This window comes from Mirounga leonina, unplaced genomic scaffold (genome assembly GCF_011800145.1).
Source record: "Mirounga leonina isolate KUSES-001 unplaced genomic scaffold, KU_Mleo_1.0 Mir_53, whole genome shotgun sequence".
Lineage (NCBI taxonomy): Eukaryota > Metazoa > Chordata > Mammalia > Carnivora > Phocidae > Mirounga > Mirounga leonina.
In genome coordinates this window covers 4,038,470-4,060,899 of record NW_023270807.1, presented here as the reverse complement: position 1 = coordinate 4,060,899, position 22,430 = coordinate 4,038,470, and the positions used below count along the sequence as shown (strand labels likewise).

The 22,430-nt window shown below is 54.9% G+C and overlaps 1 protein-coding gene across 2 annotated transcripts; it reads left to right on the top strand.

Moving 5' to 3' along the window:
• Nucleotides 1-224: 224 nt before the first annotated feature.
• On the top strand, nt 225-19,426 carry MTCH1 (mitochondrial carrier 1). Of its 2 annotated transcripts, none has more exons than XM_034991872.1 (12): nt 225-569; nt 4,479-4,563; nt 8,764-8,870; nt 9,601-9,678; nt 10,061-10,118; nt 10,466-10,517; nt 12,213-12,272; nt 14,392-14,485; nt 16,658-16,705; nt 16,895-16,962; nt 17,263-17,338; nt 18,607-19,426. In XM_034991872.1, the coding sequence occupies exons 1-12, from the start codon at nt 249-251 to the stop codon at nt 18,676-18,678; spliced, it is 1,119 nt and encodes a 372-aa protein (XP_034847763.1). In that variant the 5' UTR covers nt 225-248; the 3' UTR covers nt 18,679-19,426. The 2 variants fall into 2 exon arrangements, with proteins under 2 accessions (XP_034847763.1, XP_034847762.1); XM_034991871.1 differs by having other exon boundaries at nt 14,392-14,536.
• Nucleotides 19,427-22,430: the final 3,004 nt, after the last annotated feature.

Sequence of the window (22,430 nt, the reverse complement as noted above, 5' to 3'; positions counted from 1 at the left end):
CAGGCTTCGCACTCCCGGAACTCCCGGCCCGGGCCGCCCGCGACCACTGACGCCCGGGTTGCAACCCAGCCTTGGGTCAGGCCCCAATCCGGCCCGCGGGCCGCACCCGGCTCGTACCACCCTCCGCGCCACACACCCGCGCTCCCCCGCAGCCGCGAGTGGTGCGGCCCGGCCCCGCCCCCTGACGCCTGCTAGGGGCGGGGCGCCCTCCCGTCACGTGACGGGGAGTGACCTCGGCGCCCGGCGCCATGGGGGCTTCGGACCCGGAAGTGGCGCCCTGGGCTCGCGGCGGTGCCGCGGGGATGGCGGGAGCCGGAGCAGGAGCGGGAGCTCGCGGCGGAGCGGCGGCGGGGGTCGAGGCTCGGGCTCGCGATCCGCCGCCCGCGCACCGTGCACACCCGCGCCACCCTCGGCCTGCGGCACAGCCCTCCGCCCGCAGGATGGACGGCGGGTCCGGGGGCCTGGGCTCCGGGGACAACGCCCCGACCACCGAGGCTCTTTTCGTGGCGCTGGGCGCGGGCGTGACGGCGCTCAGCCACCCGCTGCTCTACGTGAAGCTGCTTATCCAGGTCGGGGGCCAGGGCGCCGCAGGGAGGTGGGGGCTGATGTGAAGGTGACAGGCCGGCATCTGGAGGAGGATCGGGGCGGGGAGTCTATGGCGACGGATTTGGGGATAGGGGCGAGGACGGCAGGTTTGGTGGGCTGAAGGAGTCGGGGAGAAAGGAAGCGTTGAGGGGCTTGGGGGTGAAGGTAAGGGGAGAAGGGGTAGAAGCGACAGATTTGGGAGAGGATGGGAGGAACAAGGAATTTGGTGGGTGCAGGGAAGGGGTCGAAGGAATGGAGAGAGGGGTTTGGAGGATGAAGGCGATGAACTTGGAATAGGAGGGAAGGGGCAGCATTTTAGGGCGAGTAAAGAAGTAACAGAATGGGGGAGGGGCGGGGAAGTTTTGGTGAATGGGCGGGGAGGAGGATTGGGGGCCAAGGCGGAGTATTTAGATGAAGAGCACATATTTAAACGCGGGTGGGGGGGTGGGTAGCAAGAGCTCTGGATTTGATAGAGATGGATTTAAAGCTGTTTGAGGGGACAAAGGACTGGAGGCCAGGGCCAAAAATTTAGGAGAGAAGAAAGGGCATCAGACTCGGGGGGAGTGGGGGGTGGGAAGGAGACGGTGGATTTAATGGTGAGGGAATTTGGTGGGAGAGGGCGAAGGCAAAGGATTTAGCAGGGGAGAGCTATGCGTTTGCAGGAGAAGGGGGCTCTGGATTTGATGGCGACGACAGATTTGATGGGAGGAGGTGGCAGGGTGACGCGTTTTGAGGGAGGGGAACAGATAGGGCGACGCAGTGGGGGAGGAATGTGATGGCGATTTGTCTGGAGAGGGGACCGAGAAGGAGGAGGCTTTTAGGAGGAAAGGGATGACGCATTTGGAAAAGAAAATGAAAGTCATAGTTGGGGTCGGGAGATGGGACTCCCAGTCCTTGTATGGGGGGGGGATGGGTTATGGAGTGTTGGAATTGGGCAGAAGGGGCAGTTGGGACATACAGTGGCGGGATAGATAGAGGCTGGCAGAAACTGAGGCCAAGGTAGGGGTGACTCTGGAATGGAGCCATGCAGGGGCACTTGGCATATGGTGGTGGCCAGCAAGGCCTTGCAGATGAAGTGGGCTGCTTGAGAAAGGGAGACATTGAGCTGGAAGGAGGCCAGGTAGAAGGAGTGCATTTGGCAGAATTAGGTGGACGAGACTGAGATGGGCACTGTTTAGATGGGGGTGGTTCCAGCCTGGACTGATAACTGAAGATTTCACCTAGAATTTTCCCGTTCGGGGGGAGGATGGGGGGTGAAAATTGACACGGAGGCCAACCAAGATTTAAGGTTTGAATTGAAGCGAATGGACGCCAGATTTACTGTCTTTATAACTGGACCGAGAGAGTGGGAGATAAAGTTGGCATGGGAGCAGTTGAAATCTGGGGTCTGAGGAATGGGGCAGTAGATTTTTAGGTGCGACTGGGAATATGACAAGGAATGAAGAGATTCAGTCGGGGACATGAGGATGCCTGACTAGCATCTAATGGTGACTGAGATTTGGAAACGGCTGGTGGGGGAAGATTGAGACTGGCGTTTGGTTGTGATTTGGGAGCAAGGGCTGCTTTACTTAGGGAATTAGGATTGTATTTTTAGCAGTAGAGATTACAGGTTTGGGAGAGAAGGTGGGCACTTTGGAACTGATGTTACCTGAGAAGTAAGGGTATCAGGAGCTGAGTTTTTCATCTGACGGAGTGAGATTGGGTCAGGGCTGGGTTTTTAGGGTGGCAGATAGGAGGGTCTGTGGGGTAGAGGATGCTGGAGTACCTAAGGAATTGGTGGGAGCAGGGGGGCGTTTCATGTGAACAAAATGAGAAGCGGCTTCGTGGTGGATTTGGTGTACAGGTTTGCGAAGAGAATTGAAATACGAGTGATTTGAAGAGGGAATTGGGCAAGATGGAGCCCAAAGGGTGAAAAGAACTGGGTAGGTAAGGATGAGTGAGCCCAGTCCGGGTGACAGAGGTAGTCTGTCTGATCTGAACCCAACTGGTGCTGAGTGTAACATGTTTTAGGGTGAAACCTTAATATGTACAGCTTGGGAATCAGCCATAGTTTGCAAAAAGGCAGCTCCCGGTTTGGGGGGGCAGGTGGCAGGATTGGAGTGGCAGATTTGGGGGTTGGCTAGACCAAATGAATAAGAATGTGGGGCCTCTGATTGGGGTTCGTCCGAGTCAAGTTTCAGCAGTTGGAGATTTGAGGGTGGTGAACTGGCTCTGCCAGTGTCGGATGCGGGGCCGCAGCTCTGGCTGTGGGGGGACTGGGTTAACAACAGATTTGGGGGTGAAATAGGGTGCATGTGACTTGGGCACAAATCAGGGAAACTTGAGGATGAGGGGGATGGGGCTGAGATGTGTGCCTTTTATAACCCCAGGTGGAAGTTAAAAAAAATAGACTCAACAGATTTGGGGGCCCTGGGGTGAAGGGACACAGCAGATTTAGAGGTGCGGGTGGAATGGCTAGGACTCCCAAATTGTGACTAGACTGAGTGAGACAGCAACAGAACAGTAGTAGCTCAGACTTGGAATTGAGGCTGTAAAGAGAATACCGCCTATAGAAGTGAGAAATTAAAACTTAAGTCAGAACCTTCGAGCATTTATCCGAGAAGGGGAAAGGTCTAGAGGGGAAGGGCTAACAGCTTGGGTCAGCTGGCTCATCCCTTTCCCTCAACTCCCCTGGGCTAGAATTTTTTTTTTTTTTTAATAGAAGGTGGCCGTCATGGAGGGGGTTTCTTCATTTACAGTCAGTGATCGGTCGTGTAGCTCAAATCACATCCACAAGAGACAACCAGAGCTTTCAAAAGCACTCAACTAAGGCGAAGAAGAGAAGAAATTGGACCAGGAAAACTGGTCTAACAGACTACCTCTGTCACCAGAAGCATACCTAGTCCAGTTATTAAGGCAGAGCTTCCCAGCCCTGCCATTTCTGCTCCCTGCTACATCCCAAAGGAGCTGCTCTGGTCCAGGGGCTTGGCTGGCTTCCTTGGAGGGACAGGGCTTGTGTCCTGGCCCCCTGCCCGGGAAGGGGACTTCTCGCACCCCACTTAGGAGATACCTTGCCTCCTGGCTGGCAGCAGAGTCTCTCTCCTCATCAGTTGGCAGCATAATAAATGGCCTCACCCCTCAGGACAGACCCCCCCCCCCCCAAGGGGTGTGGGTGGCTGTGTCCTCTCTCCTCCCCCATGAGTTTAAAGGATACTATATTTATAATGAGCATCTATACAGCAAGAATTACAATAGCCTTACAGAAATAAGGGGGTCATTCTGTCACAGGGATACGAAGTGATCAAGATTAGAACACAGATGAGGAATTGTTTGAGGTTTGAGGAGCAACCAGTTTGCGCTGCCTGGGAGCAAGAGGGACAGATTTGTCGGCCTCTGCAGTGGGTGCAGTAGGGAACTTGAGTGTGGGGTGCACTTTGGGGTGGGTTACTTGGAGCCGAGCTGTCTGAAGTTTGGGACTGAGATGTGGGTGTGACGTGTTTGGGTGTTGGCACATTTGGGATTGAGATTGGACTGAAATTTTAGCCCAGAGATGGGAATTACCTGAGATTTATTCTGAGGTGAGTGCAGGGTTCGAAGTACATAAAAGGGGGGGGGTGGTTTCCCGCATTGGAAATGTCTGGAATTTGAAGGTGAGAATGTTGGGGGACAGGGTGACTTGGATTGTGGTAGGGGTCGGATCTGGGACTAGACGTTTCCATTGGTTGGGAGCTTGCATGATGCTGGTGGTTCTAGACTGCCGATGACATTTCTGGTATGTTTTTCCAAGGAAAACACCCAGCAGGAGCAGCGTTGGAATTTGTGGGCCGAAGAGGCAAAGGCCTGGGGGCATGAGCAGCCGTGAGCTGGATCAGCAGCAGAATCTGACCTTCCTTTTGTATTTGTTGATTCTGAAGGTGGGTCATGAGCCGATGCCCCCCACCATTGGGACCAATGTGCTGGGGAGGAAGGTCCTCTATCTGCCGAGCTTCTTCACCTATGGTGAGTCTGCTTCCCAGGCAGGAAGGCCCCCATGGACAAAAAAGAAGCGTCATCCGGGGAGCAGGCCCAGCTGGCCCCGGGGAACACACAGGGCAGGGCAGTGTGGCACCTGGTGTCGTGCTGGCCGGGAGGAGGGGATCGAAGTGTCACCAGAAGCAGCAGATTGCTGGGGTGGGAGCAGGTGGACAAGATGACTTTGGTCCAGCTCTGCCGCCTGCAGCCTCCCGGACACCAGCCCCTGTCATCTCTGCTGTCCCAAGGTGTGCCTGGAAGTGGGGGTCCGAGGAGGTTTCCCTGTGCTTTTCAAGCAGTCTGGCCCTGTTGCCAGTTTTTCTGCTTTCCTGTTATCTGGCGGCTTCCTGGGTTCCTCTCCTTCCTCCTCTTTCCCCTGTGTTCCCCAGGCGGTGGGCCCCACTGAGCATCTTCCCACACTGGGCACGAGCAGCCAGCCCCCGGGGCGTCGCGCTCTACCTCTGGCGGGTCGTCGCTTGGGCTCGGCAGACCGCCTCACTGCCCTGCGCTCCTAGTCGGCGAAGTCGTGGCAGCTTCTTCATCCAGGCCCTTCGTGCAAGCACCCCACAGCCCCTGCCGTGGCTCTGCTGGCTGGAGGTCTCTCCCCAGAAGCCCACCGCCCCGGGGGAGCTCACCCCATGCCACCTGAGCCCACCTGGCTGTCTCTCACTGCTCGTCCCCAGGCCCCTGGGCTGGCTCAGGCCGTTCCAGTCCACCATCGCTGTCTCTCTCCTAGTGCCCACCCTCCCTGGACTTCTCCAGATATACCCTTGCTGTCCACGTTCACAGCTGGGCTGATCCCCCTCAGGCTTCGTTCACTTCTCTTTTTTTTTTTTTTTTTTAAAGATTTTATTTATTTATTTGACAGAGAGAGACACAGTGAGAGGGAACACAAGCAGGGAGAGTGGGAGAGGGAGAAGCAGGCTTCCCACTGAGCAGGGAGCCCGATGCGGGGCTCGATCCCAGGACCCTGGGATCATGACCTGAGCCGAAGGCAGACGCTTAACGACTGAGCCACCCAGGTGCCCCCACTTCTTCTCTTCATACCTGTTTGGTCAGTCCAAAATACTCTCTGAAAATCTGCCAAATAACCTGGGGCTTTGCCTCCTGTCACCCCTTTTTTTTTTTTTTTTTTTTTTTTTTTTAAATTCCACACACTCTTGGCAGAATCTGACTTTGTGTTTCTCTTCCATTTTTGCCACCATGATGTTGAGTAGCCCGGGGCCAGGCCGAACATGTCATTTTGTGGGGAAATGTGTTTGTATTTGGTTTTATTTAGAAACAGTCCGTGAAGGGGAGGGGGAGGTCACAGAGGTAGGCAGGCACCCAGACCACTGAACAGGGAAGCCAGTGTATAAAGGTGAAGCTGGGGTGGCGGGCTGTCAGCCCTTCCCTTGTGGCTTCTCTGCATGCTCTAGCCACGTGAGGGGCCCCAGGTTAGAAGCCGGACTCTCTCTCCTCGTGTCACACAGTCCTTCCCAAAAGGACTCAGCGTAGAGGGGTCTTGACCCACATCTTGCTTCTTGCAAAGATGAGCTGAGTTCTGAGGTGCTCCTGCTCACCCCGTGTATATAAATGTTGTTTCAGTCCAGATATTATAAACAGATGGCTGTTGGGCGTGAGCGAGGGGACTCAGCTGTCTGTCTCCTGTCTAGACAACATCCACTCCTCTCCAGGTCATGATGAAAAGTGCCACAGCTGTCGTGACATTCTTTGGTGTAACAGAGTTTTGCAGGGACTGCAGAGAAACCATGGAATGACAGAGCCCCTGGCTGGCTATGGGACCCTTTGGGCCCATAGAGGCCCCCGTAGGGATTTTTGCATACCTTTCTCTGCTCTCACTTATTCATAAATCACCTCTGAGATGAGGAGAAATAGGGGTCCTTACTCCTTTTTTTTACTGGTGGGCAAATCGGGTAGAAAGAGGCTAAGTGACTCAGCGGCGATCGCACTGAGGCTTTACCCCGCCTGCATCTCTTTTTTGCCTGGACCCCCCTCCCCCAAAATAAACCTTCCTCCTGCCTGTTCACTCTGTGAAGCGGGGCACCCTGCCACGGCATCCAGTGTCCGGTCCCCTCCTATTCCTCTCTTTCCAGCCCCACCCCCATCTCAGAAAGCCAAATATGCAGGGAACAGGTGCTCTCGGGCCCCAAGGCAAGCCTGTTCCAGCAGTGACATTGAATTTGCTGGGTTGGCAGACAGGTTGCTTTGGAGAGGAAGACTCTTTTGCTGGTTCCTGCCACTGGGTGGTGCTAAGGAGCTGAAGTCGGGTCTGGAAGGGGTGCTCAGGGGCCGAGAGAAAGTTCTGCTAGCTTCTAGTTATGCGGGTTTATAAGAACACATCAGCTTCTACTATGTTACGTTAATCACCATACATTACATCATTAGTTTTTGATGTGGTGTTCCATGATTCATTGTTTGCATATAACACCCAGTGCTCCGTGCAGAACATGCCCTCTTTAATACCCATTGCCAGGCTAACCCATCCTCCCACCCCCCTCCCCTCAAGAACCCTCAGTTTGTTTTTCAGAGTCCGTCTCTCTCATGAGAACACATCACCTTCTTGAACATAGTTTAAAAGGTTTCATTTGAGCACCTGGCTGGCTCAGTTGGTAAAGCATGTGACTCTTGATCTTGGGGTTCTAAGTTCGAGCCCCACATTGGGTGTGGTGGGTACTTAATAAAATCTTCAGGGGCGCCTGGGTGGCTCAGTTGGTTAAGCTTCCGACTTTTGGTTTTGGCTCAGGTCCTGATGTCAGGGTCTAGGATCCAGCCCCACACTGGGCTCCGTGCTCGGTGTAGAATCTGCTTGTCCCTCTTCCTCTGCTCCCGAGCCCCCCATGTGCAAGCGCTCTGTCTCTCTCTCCCTCTCTCAAATAAAAAAATAAATAAAAATCTTTAAAAAAAATAATGAAACATTGGCGCCTGGGTGGCTCAGTCATTAAGCCTCTGCCTTCGGCTCAGGTCATGATCCCAGGGTCCTGGGATCAAGCCCCACGTTGGGCTCCCTGCTCCGCGGGAAGCCTGTTTCTCCCTCTCTCACTCCCCCTGCTTGTGTTCCCTCTCGCTGTGTCTCTCTCTGTCAAATAAATAAATAAAATCTTTAAAAAAAAGAAAAAATAATGAAACATTAAGAGACGTGTCCTTTTAGAGGCCCTAATGAAAAAATACTGGGGCGCCTGGGTGGCTCGGTCAGTTGAGCCTCAGACTCTTGATTTTGGCTCAGGTCCTGGTCTCAGGGCCGTGAGATGGAGCCCCACTTCAGGCTCTGCGCTGAGTGTGGAGTCCGCTTGAGATTCTCTCTCTCCCTCCTTCTCTGCCCCCCTCCTGCTCACATGCACACATGTTAGAACGCTGGCGCGCACTCTCTCTCTCTCTCTTTCTGTCAAAGAAAGAAAGAAATCTTGAAAAGAAAAAGAAAGAAAAAACCACTCATTCAGGTAGGGCCTAGCTTCCCTGGCTGCTCATGTTTTTTCTCTAGAATAGTTCACCGGTGCCCGTTTTGGTTACTTCTCCACTAGTTATGTCGCCCCCTCCCAACCCCCACCCCCTGCTGTGATTCATAAATGCTAATGGGTACCAGGTGGGAGCCTGGGTGCAGCATAGCGACAGTATGAGGGTGGCCCTCTCCGTGGTGTGCTTAGGGGATGCCCTTGAGCCTTTCTTCCTTTTTCCCTTTTTTCCTCCCTTAGGTTCCAAACTTTATCGTTGCCTGTGAGCACTCTCTGCCTTTTTCCTTTTTTTCTTGCCCCCAAGGAAAACATTTTTTGAAAAATTATTTTTCCAACGTGGGGCTGGAATACACAACCCCAAGATCAAGCGTTGAATGCTCCTCTGACCGAGCCAGCCAGGCGCCCCAAGAAAAGCATTTTTTATAAGCAGCAGAATTGGTTTCTGGGTTGTAGCACTGAAGTTGCTGAATTGAAAAACTGTAGCTGAGCTTGCCAAATATTTCTGCAAAGTTAAAATATGTGAATTTGTTGGTCGAAAATACATTCTGAAGGTTTTACACAAAGAAATGGGCTAGAGAAGACTTTGGCGTTGGGGCCCGATCGCTTCTGGGGTTTTGGACAGATAACCGCCCCTTCCGTGACTGAGGGACAGGCCGCATCTGGTCTGGGAGTGAGTGTGACCCGGGGTGGGTATGTCTGGGCCGGGCGTGACATGGCCACCTCTGCTTTCTTATAGCCAAGTACATCGTGCAGGTGGATGGGAAGATAGGGCTCTTCCGAGGCCTGAGCCCCCGACTGATGTCCAACGCCCTCTCCACGGTGACTCGGGGCAGTATGAAGAAGGTGAGCCTGGGGCGAAGCCAGGAGCTGTTGCCTGAAGTTCCCCCAAGCTCCCTGCCAGCCCCAGAGACAGCCGTGTGCGCCGGTCCATTTCTCCTTCCCCCGGCTACACCTAGCACCATAGCCGGGCTCTAAACCCTGGTGGTCGCACACTGCATCTCCTTGATTGGGAACGGTCCTGCCCCATAGTCCTCCCGCTTGCCCACAACTGTGACACCAGGCAGGCAGGGGCTCCCCACCAACCCCCCGAGCTGCAGGCCTGGGGTTACCAGAGGTGGACCCAGCTATAGGGAAAATAGTAGGAGCTGGTTCCTGCTGTCCCTGTCCCTTCAGTGTGACATTTAAGAGGCATAGCTGTACTTTGCTTTTGGCCCTCCTTTTTTGTTTTTTGTTTTTGTTTTGTTTTGTTTTGTTTCAGATTTTTTATTTATCTGAGAGAGAGAATGGGAGACAGAGAGCATGAGAGGGGGAGGATCAGAGGGAGAAGCAGACTCCCCGCCGAGCCGGGAGCCCGATGCGGGACTCGATCCCGGGACTCCAGGATCATGACCTGAGCCGAAGGCAGTTGCTTAACCGGCTGAGCCACCCAGGCGCCCCTGTTTTTGTTTTTTTAATTAAGTAAGCTTGACGCCAGTATGGGCTCGAGCTCGAACTCAAAACCCTGAGGTCGAGAGTCGCATGCCGTGTGACAGAGCCAGCCAGGCGCCTCACTCCTTTGTTTTTTGTACCTCAGGTTTTCCCTCCAGATGAGATCGAACAGGTTTCCAACAAGGATGACATGAAGACTTCTCTGAGGAAAGTAGTGAAGGAGGTGGGTATCGAGTTGGGAGAGGGAGACGCCCTGGGAGGGGAGTCTGATTATTTCTCACGGCCGAGTCGGCCGGGCCATTGAAGAGACACAGGTTTGGCTCCTCGTGTGTGCGTGGCTAGGGTGGGACACGGAAGGAGCCCTGTAAGGACGCTGTAAGGAATACCACAAAGCCTCTCGGCCATCGTGGGGCCTAGTGCAAGACTCAGCAGCACTCCTGGGTGGAGGGGATGGGGGGTAGCTGACAAGTGGGGTGATCCCAGGTCGACTGACCCCTCCGGGGGCTGTGGGATCCCAGTTTTTCCCCTGTAAGAGCTTGTGGTTCCCCTTGAGTGCCAGTCCTGAGAGAGGGCAGGCCGAGTCCCCACCCTCTGCTCTCTTCCAGACCTCCTACGAGATGATGATGCAGTGTGTGTCCCGCATGCTGGCCCACCCCCTGCATGGTGAGCCACCCCACTGGAGACGGCTTCTCAGCTGTGGGGTAACCCCTTGCGGGGCGAAGCCGGGCAGTGCTAGATCACTGGGAAGTATAGTCGGGTGGGGGTCCTCCGCTGGAACTGCGCTGAGGACAAGTTGGCGGGGAGTCCTGTCTGGAGGGAGCCGGGGCCCTTCCCAGGCAGAAGAAACAGGATGCCGTGGTCACGGGGTGTGACGGAGAATCCCTGAGGCCCTCCTCCCCCTCCCGCGCTGACACAGGCCACGCGCGGTTTCCACGGCAGTGGGCACCCCACCGCTGGGTTGCCATGGGCTTTGGCCACCGTGTCACCCTTGTGTGTTTCTTTTTCCTCAGTCATCTCAATGCGCTGCATGGTCCAATTTGTGGGACGGGAGGCCAAGTACAGGTGGGTAATTCTTGCAGAACTGGCAGGAGTGGCCCTGTCACCACTCAAGAGTCTGCCAGGACAGGCCACGCTGGGTCAGGTGCTGTCCCTCTTCTGCCCTCGTTCTGATGTGCTAGTGTCCGAGGAACGTGGCAGGGGCATTTGCTCCTCTCCGTCGCCCATCCAGGGCTGCCCTGGCTGATCCCGGCAGCCCTGCCGAGGGGGTGAGTGGGAGCGGAGTTGGCTTGGATTGTGCCCCTTGGGACTGAGCTAGGGTTCCATCCTGGACCCCCTAGTTATGCCCTAACCATTTAGCTCGTTCCATTTTCTGTTACGAGGCTGTCCCCTCTGCGGGTGTGGGCCCGTCCCCCCGGTTGCTCACCAAATACTTCCCCAGCCTCTGCCGTGCCCGGCCCTGAGGTGGGAGCTGTAGGGACATAGCTGTGAGGCCACAGCCCTCCCCCGTGGCAGTTACGCCCTCCCTGCCCCTACGAAGCTCAGTGCGGGACAGCAGGCGGCATGTGGCAGGAGGACAGTCTCTGGGACCCTTCCTAAGACTCAGTTCCTGGCTTCCGTTTTCTGCAGCTGTCCTGTGGGACCACTGCCCCAGGGAGCTCCAGTGCCATGGCCTCATTTTGGGTTCACTAATGGGAAGTTGGCCCATTCTCCTAAACTGAAACGTGATGTTGGTCGACAGGGCCGGGAGGGGATGATCTGGCTCAGCCCCAGTGGGCCATGCCACTGTTAAAGAAGAAGGGCTGTGGGGCCTGGCAGGGCTGGGTGCCTTAGGAGCGGCGCTAGCCAGGGCTTTGGCTCCCACCATCTCCATCTTTCTTTTAGGTTTTCTCTGCCACCTAGGCTTTGGAGGAACTCCATGTAGGACGGGCCACTTGGCATCACTAGCTACGAGTCCCAGAGATTGCTCTTGAGCCTCCTTTGCATTTCATACCTAAGGCACCAGCCTGTCCTTTGATCTCTGAGCTGCTGGGGAGGGCCGGGTGCTTTTTCCCAGGCTGCATCTGGGCTGTCTGGTGCCAGGGTCTCCTGTAGGGCTCCATTTTCCTTCTCTGTCCTCTGGGCAGGTGGGTTCCCCCCCCCCCCCACCCCTCCTGCTCTCCCGCTGTAGGGCATGCAGGCTACTCTGCTGGAAGGTTACTCCAGAGAGAAGTACTAGGGCCAGGCAGGAGAGAGGCCTGTTGTCTTTGCAGTAGCCCACAATGGAAGGCTAATGCCCAAATTCTAGATCCCCAGAAAGCCGCAGTAGGGAACTGCTGGGCTTCTGTCCTGGGGGTAAGTGGGTTTCCTGTCTCCTGTGTAACACCCCTCACCCCCAAACAAGAGCTCTCTCATCTTTTTTTTTTTTTTAAAGATTTTATTTATTTATGAGAGAGAAAGAGAGAGAGCACATGAGACGGGGGGAGGGTCAGAGGGAGAAGCAGACTCCCCGCCGAGCAGGGAGCCCGATGCGGGACTCGATCCCGGGACTCCAGGATCATGACCTGAGCCGAAGGCAGTCGCTTAACCAACTGAGCCACCCAGGCGCCCTCTCTCATCTTCTATACTTGGGTTCTCCCTGGTAACGGAGAATATCCCTTCCCTATCCCCGCCAGGACTAGACGGCTCAGAGCAGGGATGGTGGGCTCTCCTCCACACCAGGGGCTGGGCTTCTCCAAGGTGACCGGGGGACCTCATTTCCCTGTCTTCCCTTCTTCACAGCGGTGTGCTGAGCTCCATTGGGAAGATTTTCAAAGAGGAGGGGCTGCTGGGATTCTTTGTGTACGTGAGTTTCTATACCCCGTAGCTGGCCATGTGGCACAGCTCTACTAACAGACACGTTCTCGACCTCTCAGGCCGTAGCTGCGGGCTCAGACTAACCCCGGGGTCTGCCCCTCCCACATAGCTGCATCCGGCTCCGTGGAGCTCCGTGGAGCTCCGTGGCACGTGTGAGCCGCGGATGACCGGGACCAAAGCTGCTCGCCCTTTGCAGATCACGGCTCACGCAGACATGGTCCTGTTTGTCCAGCACATGGGGGAGACGGCCTGACTGGCCCCTTCGCCTGACACTGTCCCTTGGCCCTGGGGTTGGGAGTGGGCTGATCTTCCTAAGCCAGGGCACTCTGTGTAACATGGCGGGTGTTGCACAGAACAATCTGGATCTCTGGCTTCTCCTAAAAGGTCAAGACACCGTTCTGCTGGGCCTGTGTTTGTGCAGAGTGGTCCGTGGCAGGGGCCCATCGCCTCCCGAGACTCACAGACCCCTGCCCTCCTGGGTGTCTCCCACCCACCTTACGTCACCTGTAACACAGAAAGCTTATACTGGAAAGACTGTGTCCGGACACAAGCAGACCCCAAAGCCACTCCCGACAGCTTGCTGTTGTTTTGCCTTGTTAAGGTCTGGGCAGTGACAGACACGCTGTTAGGTACATAACATACTGGATAATGGTGTTCTCTGTTCATTCACTGTGGTTTCGTAGTTGGTCAGGGGTGTTTATTTAGGATCTCACTTAACCAAGAAATGACCATGTAGGTGCACGTGTGTGTATGGGCATATCTACTATATGGTTCTCACTGGGAGGGGATTTTTGCCTCTGGGGAACACTCGAAATGTCTGGAGACATCTTTTGGTTGTCACAGTTGGCAGCTAGTGGGGAGAGGCCAGGGAGGCTGCTAGGGATCCTGCAGTGCAGGGGTCAGCCCCCCGCAGCGAGGCCCTGTCCAGTCCTCCGTGTCGGGAGTGCCAGGATTCCAAACCTTGATTAATACACGCACACACACACACGAACTCACACTCAATGTATTCATGCATATATATGCGTACATACATAGATGTATAAATACACAGGGATAAGTGTTTGCTCATGTGACGGGTACTTCAGACCATAAAATGACGAGTCGCCACGTCTTGCAGTTTTCATGCTCATTGTGTAGAGTCCTCGTCCCGGGTGTGAAGAGATTCTGACACAGCACATGCCTCCTCGTCGGGTTCTGTTCGTCACATATTTGTGGCCTGGGTGACACCTGTATGAGTTACAACACCGAGAGGGCACCAGAGTGTATGTGAGGGGTTCATCTGAACACAGGTGGACGCATCAAGATTGGGGATTGCGTTCGTGAAGTTTCAGTTTCTTCATATCCCTTATCACCTAGATGGGTTGCGTATATTCTTCTGAGCTCTTCAGGTATTTTCAAATAAGAGTTTCACAGATCTCAGAAATCTCTGCCACCCCTCCCAAGAGATAGCCACTCTTCTCCTGGAGAGTTTTCTAAGTCGCTCCGTATCTAAACAAGCAAATAAACACATTAAAAGAAACACCAGTAGCACATGGGACCCACTGATCTCAGGCTGGCTTTTTGCCTGTATTTTTGGGACCTTCCATAGCAGTGTGGAGGGCTGTTTCTTCTGAGGGCCATCACTTTAACAGTCAGCCTTCCTTGCAAAAGCTTGTATGGAATGTCTTCAGTGGAACATTCTAGGGATGAAGACAACAAATGCATCAAGCAAAGTGTTTTGTGAGAGTGGATCAGGTAAAGAGGCCAGGAGAAAACTATAAATGTGTAGACCCTGTCTCATAATCTGCATGTGAAAATCCCAGATTTAGCAACATTCACGTTTTGAGGTCTGGCGTCTGGTTCGAAAACCACTTGTGAAACCAGAAACTAATTTGTGGCATCAGATGTGGCCTGTGACAACCCCCCACGGAGAAGAGGACACGGCCTTCCTGGTGTGGATAGCTGCAGGTCCGTGTGGCCCCTTGCAGGCTTTTTTCCTGAGGCTGTACCTTGGATATGCTGATGTTTTGAGCTTGGAACATCCCTGCCTCCTTCCTGGGCATGGAGCCCCCAAGAAATGGTCCCCTCCCTCCCCCTGCTCATCTTTGCTCACCTTGTTTTTTAGCGGCTTAATCCCTCACCTCCTGGGAGATGTGGTTTTCTTGTGGGGCTGTAACCTGCTGGCCCACTTCATCAATGCCTACCTGGTGGATGACAGCGTGAGTGACACCCCAGGGGGGCTGGGAAACGACCAGAATCCAGGTTCCCAGGTTGGTTGGAACAAGGACTTGTCAATCTTTCCATGTACTGCTGATATGCAGAGTCTGGGGCAGACTCAGGACCCTGGGATCCTTAGCACCAGGCCCTGAGGGCTAGAGAGGGTCTCTGGGGGTGGTCTAAGAGGACCCCACCTTTTTTAAGATTTATCTATTTATTTTAGAGAGCATGAGCTGGGGGAGGGGCAGAGGGAGAAAGAGTCCCAAGCAGACTCCCTGCTGAGCTTGGAGCCCGACACGGGGCTCAATTCCCAGGACACTGAGATCATGGCCTGAGCTGAAGTCAGGAGTTGGAGGCTTAACTGACTGAGCCACCCAGCACCCCCTTAAAGGACCTTTTGTCCTGGGGTTAGCTTTGCCTCTGGGGAGAGTGGGCTCAAGAGAGAGGAGATTCAAGATCCGTAACCAGACCTGGAGGAGTTCATGGAATGCCCGTCCTTGGGCAGCTTCAGAAATAAAACAGACCCCAGCTTATCCGAGGCAATGACCCAACGATGAATCAGGAAACCAGGACACAGACTAGCTAATAACCCTTTAACTTTTGCTTAATGTTTTAAGCTTTTTAGAACCCTTATGTGAACATTATGACATTTGATCCCAACAGCACCCCAATTGTGAAGGGAACGGTGCAGGTGTAATTTTACTGGTAAAGAAGTTGAGACCCAGAGATCAAAAGGCTCTCCCGAGGCACTTGGCTAGGAATCAACAGGGCTAGGACTAGGTCTTTCCCTGTATTGGCCCGAGGGCGTTTCCCCCGCCTTGAGGCTTTTTAGGTCGCCTGGCAAGGGTCCAATGAAGGCGCACCCCACAATTTTTGTTAGCAGTGGTCTGCACAGACCTCAGCAGGCTGGGTCAGGCATGAGGAGGCGTTGGTCCTTCTAAAAGGTCCTTGTTTAAGAAAGGTGTCTAGGGACCTGATGGGTTGACTGGTTCAGCCTGAGACAGGATGAGTTGGGGAGCAGTGATGGGCAGGGGATTCCTGGTAGCCAGACATTCTAACAGTGGGATTGCAGGCCCAGGAGGATGGGGGGCGGGAACCTGTCTTGTCAGAATCACCTCGGGGGGTGGGGGGGGCTCATAGTCTGCATCCGTCTGTGTCTGGGCATGTGTCTGTGTGGTGAAGAATGTCCCACCCCAGCTAAGAGCCTCTGCTCAGAGGGAAATCGGGTCTGGCCATTTGACTTGGGTAGGTGAGTCCTATTGGCCTTTCAGTGTAAGCAAATTCAGGTGGTTCCTTAGAGACCAGCTCTCCCATGTATCCCGGGCCCTGCCCTTTCTCAGGGCCTCGTGGATGGGGGGGCTGCTGCTGTCACACGCACAGCAAGCCTGTGACAGTGGGGGTGGGGTGTCCCACAGCTGATTGGCTTTCTGCAGCTTTATGGAAAGGGGTTTTCAAGTGCTCTTCTGTGTGTGGCTTAAAGGCTAAGACGAGGCTGCCATTCACGCAGAGGGCTGGGCAAGCCTCCATCCAAGGTTACAGGGTAGACACCTGTTAGGATGGCCATGCCGCTGGAAGCTGAGGGACAGGGAGTTCCCCCTTCCCGGCGAGGGGCTCTCTTCTGGGCAAAGTAGAATCCAGATCTTGGGAGTCCGAGGGGGATGAGAGCTTGGTAAGGTAGGGGGGTGGCAGGAAGCTTAGAGTTTCCCCTCACCTTTTGCTGCAGGACCAGGATTCTGTGTCTGGGCAGTTGGGGTGGGTGTCCGTCTTCCCGTTAAGCAAGCACTTACTGAGCACCAGCTGTGTGCCAAGCTCTGGCACTGATCAAGGCAGACACGGGCCAGACTCTTGGAACTCACAGCTCAGTGGGGCACACAGGCCAGCAGCTCCTCACCATCCCTGGCTGAGTCTCGGAAGTCCCGTTAGGCCTCTCCCCCCACGTCCGCCTCCCAGGGCTGCTTTTGGCTCTGGCTCAAGGCCACAGAAGCCACTGGCAGGCCCTAGAAGGGAATGCAGTATACGCAGCAATGTGAGGGGACCTGAGCCCAGAGGGGGTGTGAGGCCAGTGTACGGGGTGAGGCTGGGGGGCCGCAGACCAGGCAGCATGGGGCAAGGGTGCTTATCTGAAGGGCAGCCCGAGGTACCTGTAGCAAACTAGTCTTCCTTTCTGTCTCCAGTTCAGCCAGGCCCTGGCCATCCGGAGCTACACCAAATTTGTGATGGGGGTAAGTCACGTTGGCTCAGCTAGCTGCCCTTTCTGCTGCCCTGTGGGCCTGGGCGGGGCCTAGGCGGCCAGCTCTAGCGGTGGCTGGAGGCACGCCTGGGTGTCGGGTGTTGGCACGGCATGCCCTCGCTCCCCGAGTCGGGACCGAGGGTGGCGGGGTCACTGCCACTCAGGTCTCCCTGGGTTTCAGATTGCAGTGAGCATGCTGACCTACCCCTTCCTGCTGGTTGGTGACCTCATGGCTGTGAACAACTGCGGGTAGGTGTGCAGCCCTCCCCCCGGGCACCCTGCCAGGGCTGTGGGGGCTGGGGGGGTCTAGCTCAGCCTGTCCAGTGCTCTGCTTTCTCCCGCCTGGTCTGTGGGTAGGCTCACCCCCCCCGCCCCCCCGCCCGCCAGGTACGCTAGCGTCTTCTGGGATTCACCGCGCCCCTCTGGGCTGCATCCGTGATTCGGGATATGGGTGGTGGAAGCTCCAGGCCATTGCTTGAGATCGCCTTTGCCTTGGCTGAGCCATCTCCCATCGTTCAGTGGGTCTAACACACTCTCCTTCCTGGGCAGGCTGCAGGCCGGGCTGCCCCCGTACTCCCCCGTGTTCAAGTCTTGGATCCACTGCTGGAAATACCTGAGCGTGCAGGTAAGCAAGCTCCCAACAGAGAAGGTCCCCCCACCCCCCCATTCTTCCCCCACACCAATCAGGTCAGATGGTTTTGTGGGCTTTATATTGAGTGGAAAGGTGAGAGATTGTCACGGGATCCAGTTGTCGTAGGGAGGATAAAGAGAATATAGACTCTTGGTTTAAGGCATTTTCATTAAATTTTCATTTTATTTTAGAAAGGACATGAGGTCGCTAGATCTCAATTTACTTACAGATTTTATAGTAGACACAGTCTCCTTTTCTTCTTCAACTCTTTTTTTTTTTTTAAAGATTTTATTTATTTATTTGAGAGAGAGAGAAAATGAGAGACAGAGAGCACGAGAGGGAAGAGGGTCAGAGGGAGCAGCAGACCCCCTGCTGAGCAGGGAGCCCGATGTGGGACTCGATCCCGGGACTCCAGGATCATGACCTGAGCCGAAGGCAGTCGCTTAACCAACTGAGCCACCCAGGCGCCCTCTTCTTCAACTCTTAAAGACTCGTAGAAGGAAGACTCTGAGGGAGCCCACGGAGTAGGTGGTGAAGCCCAAGATCTTAGTCCTTGAGTAACACAGCTGAAAACACGGTGGCCGCCGTGTCCAAGGCCGACCCCTCCCTTCCACAAGACATCCCGATGCCCTCAGGAGAACCTGAGGCTTGAGCTGGGCCACGTGGCAAGGGTGCCAGTCTCGGGATTTCGTGTTCTTGGCCCAAGCACCCTCCTGTTGGCCTGGAGCTTTTGGGCGCAGAGGTCAAGGATCCAGGCATCTGGCCCAGGGCAGATCCTTGCCTTTGCCTAGCCGTGGTTCTCGAAGTAGAGCGGGGCAGTGGTCTAGGGAGGAGCCAGCACACAGACAGGCCTCAGGGCTGAGAAGAGGACAGATGAGAGGGAAGCAAGAGGGGGCGAGAGGCAGACCCCGTTCTTCCCAGTGGCTCCAGTCAGGTCTGCATGCTTCATATCCCATGGGCGTTAGGGAGTCCCAGAAGTCTCTGAAGCCAGAAGGGCGACGAGTGTCCTCTTTGGGGGTTCCCTACTGGGGAGCCCCAGCGACACTGGACACCCTGTGACGGGAAGCAAACTGCTCCCTGGTGCTTCAGCGCAGGGCATATTCTGACCTTGCCCTCTAAGACTGCCAGCCTATGCCCTCCACCCCTGACCCTAGGGTCTCTGCACTGCGGACCCCTCCTTTGCCTCATGCTGGCCTTGCTCTGGGGCGGGACGGGAAGGATGGCCTCCCCTGTCACTGACCTGCCCATTCCTTCCAATCCAGGGCCAGCTTTTCCGCGGCTCCAGTTTGCTTTTCCGCCGGGTGTCATCAGGATCGTGCTTTGCCCTGGAGTAACCTGAATCCCCTGAAAAAAACACCGTGTCTCAGCCTCGCCGTGGGTGGGGCCTGATCACCTTGGGCACCTGTCAGATGAGTCCAGCCCGGCCAGCGAGGCTTCACTTTCCATATTTGCCGTGTGTCTGTTCAGCAGTGGGAGTCGGGTCAGGGGGAGGCTGCACCCAGTGGATGGGTTACCTGTTAGACCTGGGGAAGGTGGGGTGGGGCTAGGGAACTGGGGCAGAACCCCCTTCCTTCACAGATTTGCCAAGTCTGTCCTGTGCAAGGGGCCAGAGAATGGCTCGTGGAGGCCCAGGTAGGATGGGAAAAGGCTCACGGAGTCAGATTCCCCCCCCCCCCATCCCCCGCCGCAGTCAGCCCCAGCCGTCATCCTGCAGCTCAGCTGGGAGCCTGCTCTCCTGCTTTGTAAATAGGGCATGGTCCCCTTGCACGAGGCCACCGTCATGTGCAGGCCTGTGCTAGGAAGCTCTTGCGAGGTGCTACCCTCGTGCTCCTCAACACTACTCCTCAGACACAAAGGCGGCACCTTCTGAACGGGAAATCACGTGACTGCTCCGAATGTGTCTCCCTCATCAAATGCTCGTGGGTTTCATGGTGAGGTTTTACGTGCAGGATCTGGTTCCCTGCACGGTTGTGAACACCCGGAAGTTAGGCAGGCCAGTGTCTCTCGTACTGTTCGGTTTAAAAGTTCCCGATAAGATCTGACCTTGTCTCCCTCAAATAAATGTATTGGTGGTGATTTGGAGTTTTGTGGGGAGCGTGTTATTTTTATGGACGCAGCAGCTATCCGCAGGGTCCTCCTCAGCCCTCCGTGTTGGTGTGAGAAGGGGTCAGGGGCGGCTCAGCCTGGGGATGACAGTGCCGGGCCTTGGTGTAGACCAGCCGCGGGGGAGGCCGGTGGACGATCTTGTGAATTACTCAAGGTCAAGATGCCAGCTCACAAAGCCTCGGCTAGGGCATGGGCCTACGAACAGGAAGGCAGCGCCTGTAGGGGCCCTCCCGGCTTCAGAAAAGGTTCCACCCGCACCCCGTCAGCTCAGCACTGCTTGCCCATGACAGTCCCGGATTTTGCCGAGTCATTTGGTATAGTGGTCGCATGGTTACAGCGGAAGGGGTAGAGTGGGCCCAGCTAAAGCACCGAGCTCTGCCTTCTCTGGAAAAGGCAGAGCTCCCTTAATTCAATTCTTCCCAACACCGGGTTTGTAAAACCAGGAGAACTTACAGATGGAACCCCTCTGGGGACCACGGGTTTCCATCTGATGGGGTCTGAGTACCAGTTGGGGTCCACCTGAGTTCCCCAAGTGTTTCTCTGCCCTTGTTGTAGGGGAGTGGTTTCGGAGAGTTGGGGGTCCGGTGACTTTGGTCCTGCTTCTCACAGGGAAGGCCCCCTGGCGTGCTTTGGCAGAACCAATTTTCCCCAGCGGTCTAGTAGCCGTTGACTTAAGGGCAGTTTACTTTGTGTATCCTTGGTCCCCGAGAGCGCAGGAGCGTGCGTGTGTGGGCGTCCTGTAAGGGGCCGCTGGTTGGGGCCTCTGAGGTCCCATACTCACTTCAGATTGCCAGAGCGCCTGGGAAGGGGAGCACAGGTGAGGAAGGGGAACGGGCCTGGCCTGGCTGGCACTATTTCTTTAGAGAAGGAAGGCCCTCAGAGGCATGGCTGCCTCGCGGCCCGTGACCTTTTTCCAACGCACTGTGGTTCCCCCACCTAGCACTGTTGGGGAGCGACTTTTCTTCCTGTTGCTCTGCCCTCGAATCCTAGTTTTTTCACTGATTCCTTCCTGTGGTCCCCCAGAAGTAGGGCACTCTGGAACCTGAGCTGAGCTGGCGTTGGAGACCCTCCCTCTGACAGCCATCCCCTCGGACATGTGGAGAGGCCGCCTCTGGTAAAGAGTGGGCCGTGGGTGGGCGTGGCGGTCACCCCGAGGAGAGCCAGTGCTGCCCCCGGGTAGGACCTGGGGACTTGTGAATTTCAGGGTCCGGGCTGCACTTCCCAGGCTGTCTCCCTCAGCCAGAAACGGCCAGAAAATCCCTCTGATACTGTCTCAGTTTTTAGTTGAGCAAAGTACAGGTTGTACCCCTAATGTTTTTCAGTTCAGTATTCAGATGTGGGTATTGTGCGTGTTAAATGTCCCCTTCGCGGGACCCTTCTGTGTTTGAGGGCTGAAGTCTCACCTGCCTTTGGAGCACCTCGTATTTCCCTGTCAGTCTTGGAACTAGACTGATAGGGTTGGTTTTTTTAAAGATTTATTTATTTATTTGAGAGAGTGAGAATGAGAGAGAGCGGGAGAGGGAGAAGCAGACTCCCTGCCGAGCAGGGAGCCCGATGCGGGACTCGATCCCAGGACTCCAGGATCATGACCTGAGCCGAAGGCAGTCGCTTAACCAACTGAGCCACCCAGGCGCCTCTAGAGTGATAGGGTTTTTAGCTGAGAAAGGAGATGGGGTTGGAGTGGGGTAGGAGGGGAGCTGAGGTGTCAGCAAAAGGAGGGGTGACAGGAGTGGGAATGTCCTCGTGGGGAGTAAGTCTCCATCCACTCCTGGAAAACCCCGTTCTGATGGACAAAGCTGGGAAGGCCTCTCATCGGCCTTTTGGGGCCCCCTGTGGTGAACGAAGCCTCAGCTGGCAGTGGCGGCCTCTGCCGGGTCCTACTCTAGCTCTTGTAGCTTTGCCAGCCCCCACATGCCCGGGAGCCACGCAGCAGAGTGCTGGAGCAGAGTGCTCCCCACTGTGGTCCTTGAGGCCTCAGAGTGCCAGCCGCCCTCCCCTCTGAACGTGCCCTCCTATCTTCATGGGCTTGTGCTGACACATTCCCTCTCTGCCCATTTGTCACAGCCTTTTCTTTTTTCTTTTTTTTTTTTTTTAAGGTTTTATTTATTTGCGAGAGAGAGAATGAGAGACAGAGAGCATGAGAGGGAGGAGGGTCAGAGGGAGAAGCAGACTCCCTGCCGAGCAGGGAGCCTGATGTGGGACTCGATCCCAGGACTCCAGGATCATGACCTGAGCCGAAGGCAGTCGCTTAACCAACTGAGCCACCCAGGCGCCCCTGTCACAGCCTTTTCTGACTAGTGTGGGACACCATGTCTTGTTTCCCCAAAAATGAACTTCCAAAGAGGTCCCTGCTTCTGGTCTTGGATGGGTTCTCTTCATGTGAATGGAGGAAGAATCACGTTCAACAAAAAAGTGCTTAGACAACTGGATATTCACATGCGTAAGAATGAAGTTGGACTCCCACCTTACACCACATATGAAAATCAACTAAGAATGGATCAAAGGCTTAAATATAAGAATTGAACTATAAAACTCTTAGAAAAAAGCATAGGCATAAATCTCTGACTTTGGATTAGGCAACAGTTTCTTAGATACAACAAGAAAAGAAAGAAATTGGATATCATCAAAATTAAAAGACTATGTTCAGAGGACATCCTAAAGCAAAATTGAAAAGACAACTCGCAGAATGCGAGAAAATGTTTTAAAATTATGTATCTGGTAAGGGACTTGTATCTAGACTACATAAAGAATTCCTATAACTCAATAATAAGACAAGCATCCCAGTTAAAAAATGGGCAAAAAACCTGTCTCCATAGAAAGCAGGGAAATGAAAATCAAAAGCACAATTAGATACTACTTCACACTCACTAGGATGGCTATAATTTTGAAAAGACCGATACGGGTGCTGGTGAAGATGTGGAGAAACGGAAACCTTCGTACATTGCTGGTACGCATGTGCAATGGGGCAGCAGTCTGGCAG

Coding starts and splice junctions, on each gene's coding strand:
- MTCH1 (XM_034991871.1), top strand. CDS start 249: ATGGGGGCTTCGGACCCGGAAGTGGCGCCCTGGGCTCGCGGCGGTGCC. Junction 8,871..9,600: donor CTCGGGGCAGTATGAAGAAG/GTGAGCCTGGGG, acceptor TTTGTACCTCAG/GTTTTCCCTCCAGATGAGAT. Junction 14,537..16,657: donor ACCAGAATCCAGGTTCCCAG/GTTGGTTGGAAC, acceptor TTCTGTCTCCAG/TTCAGCCAGGCCCTGGCCAT.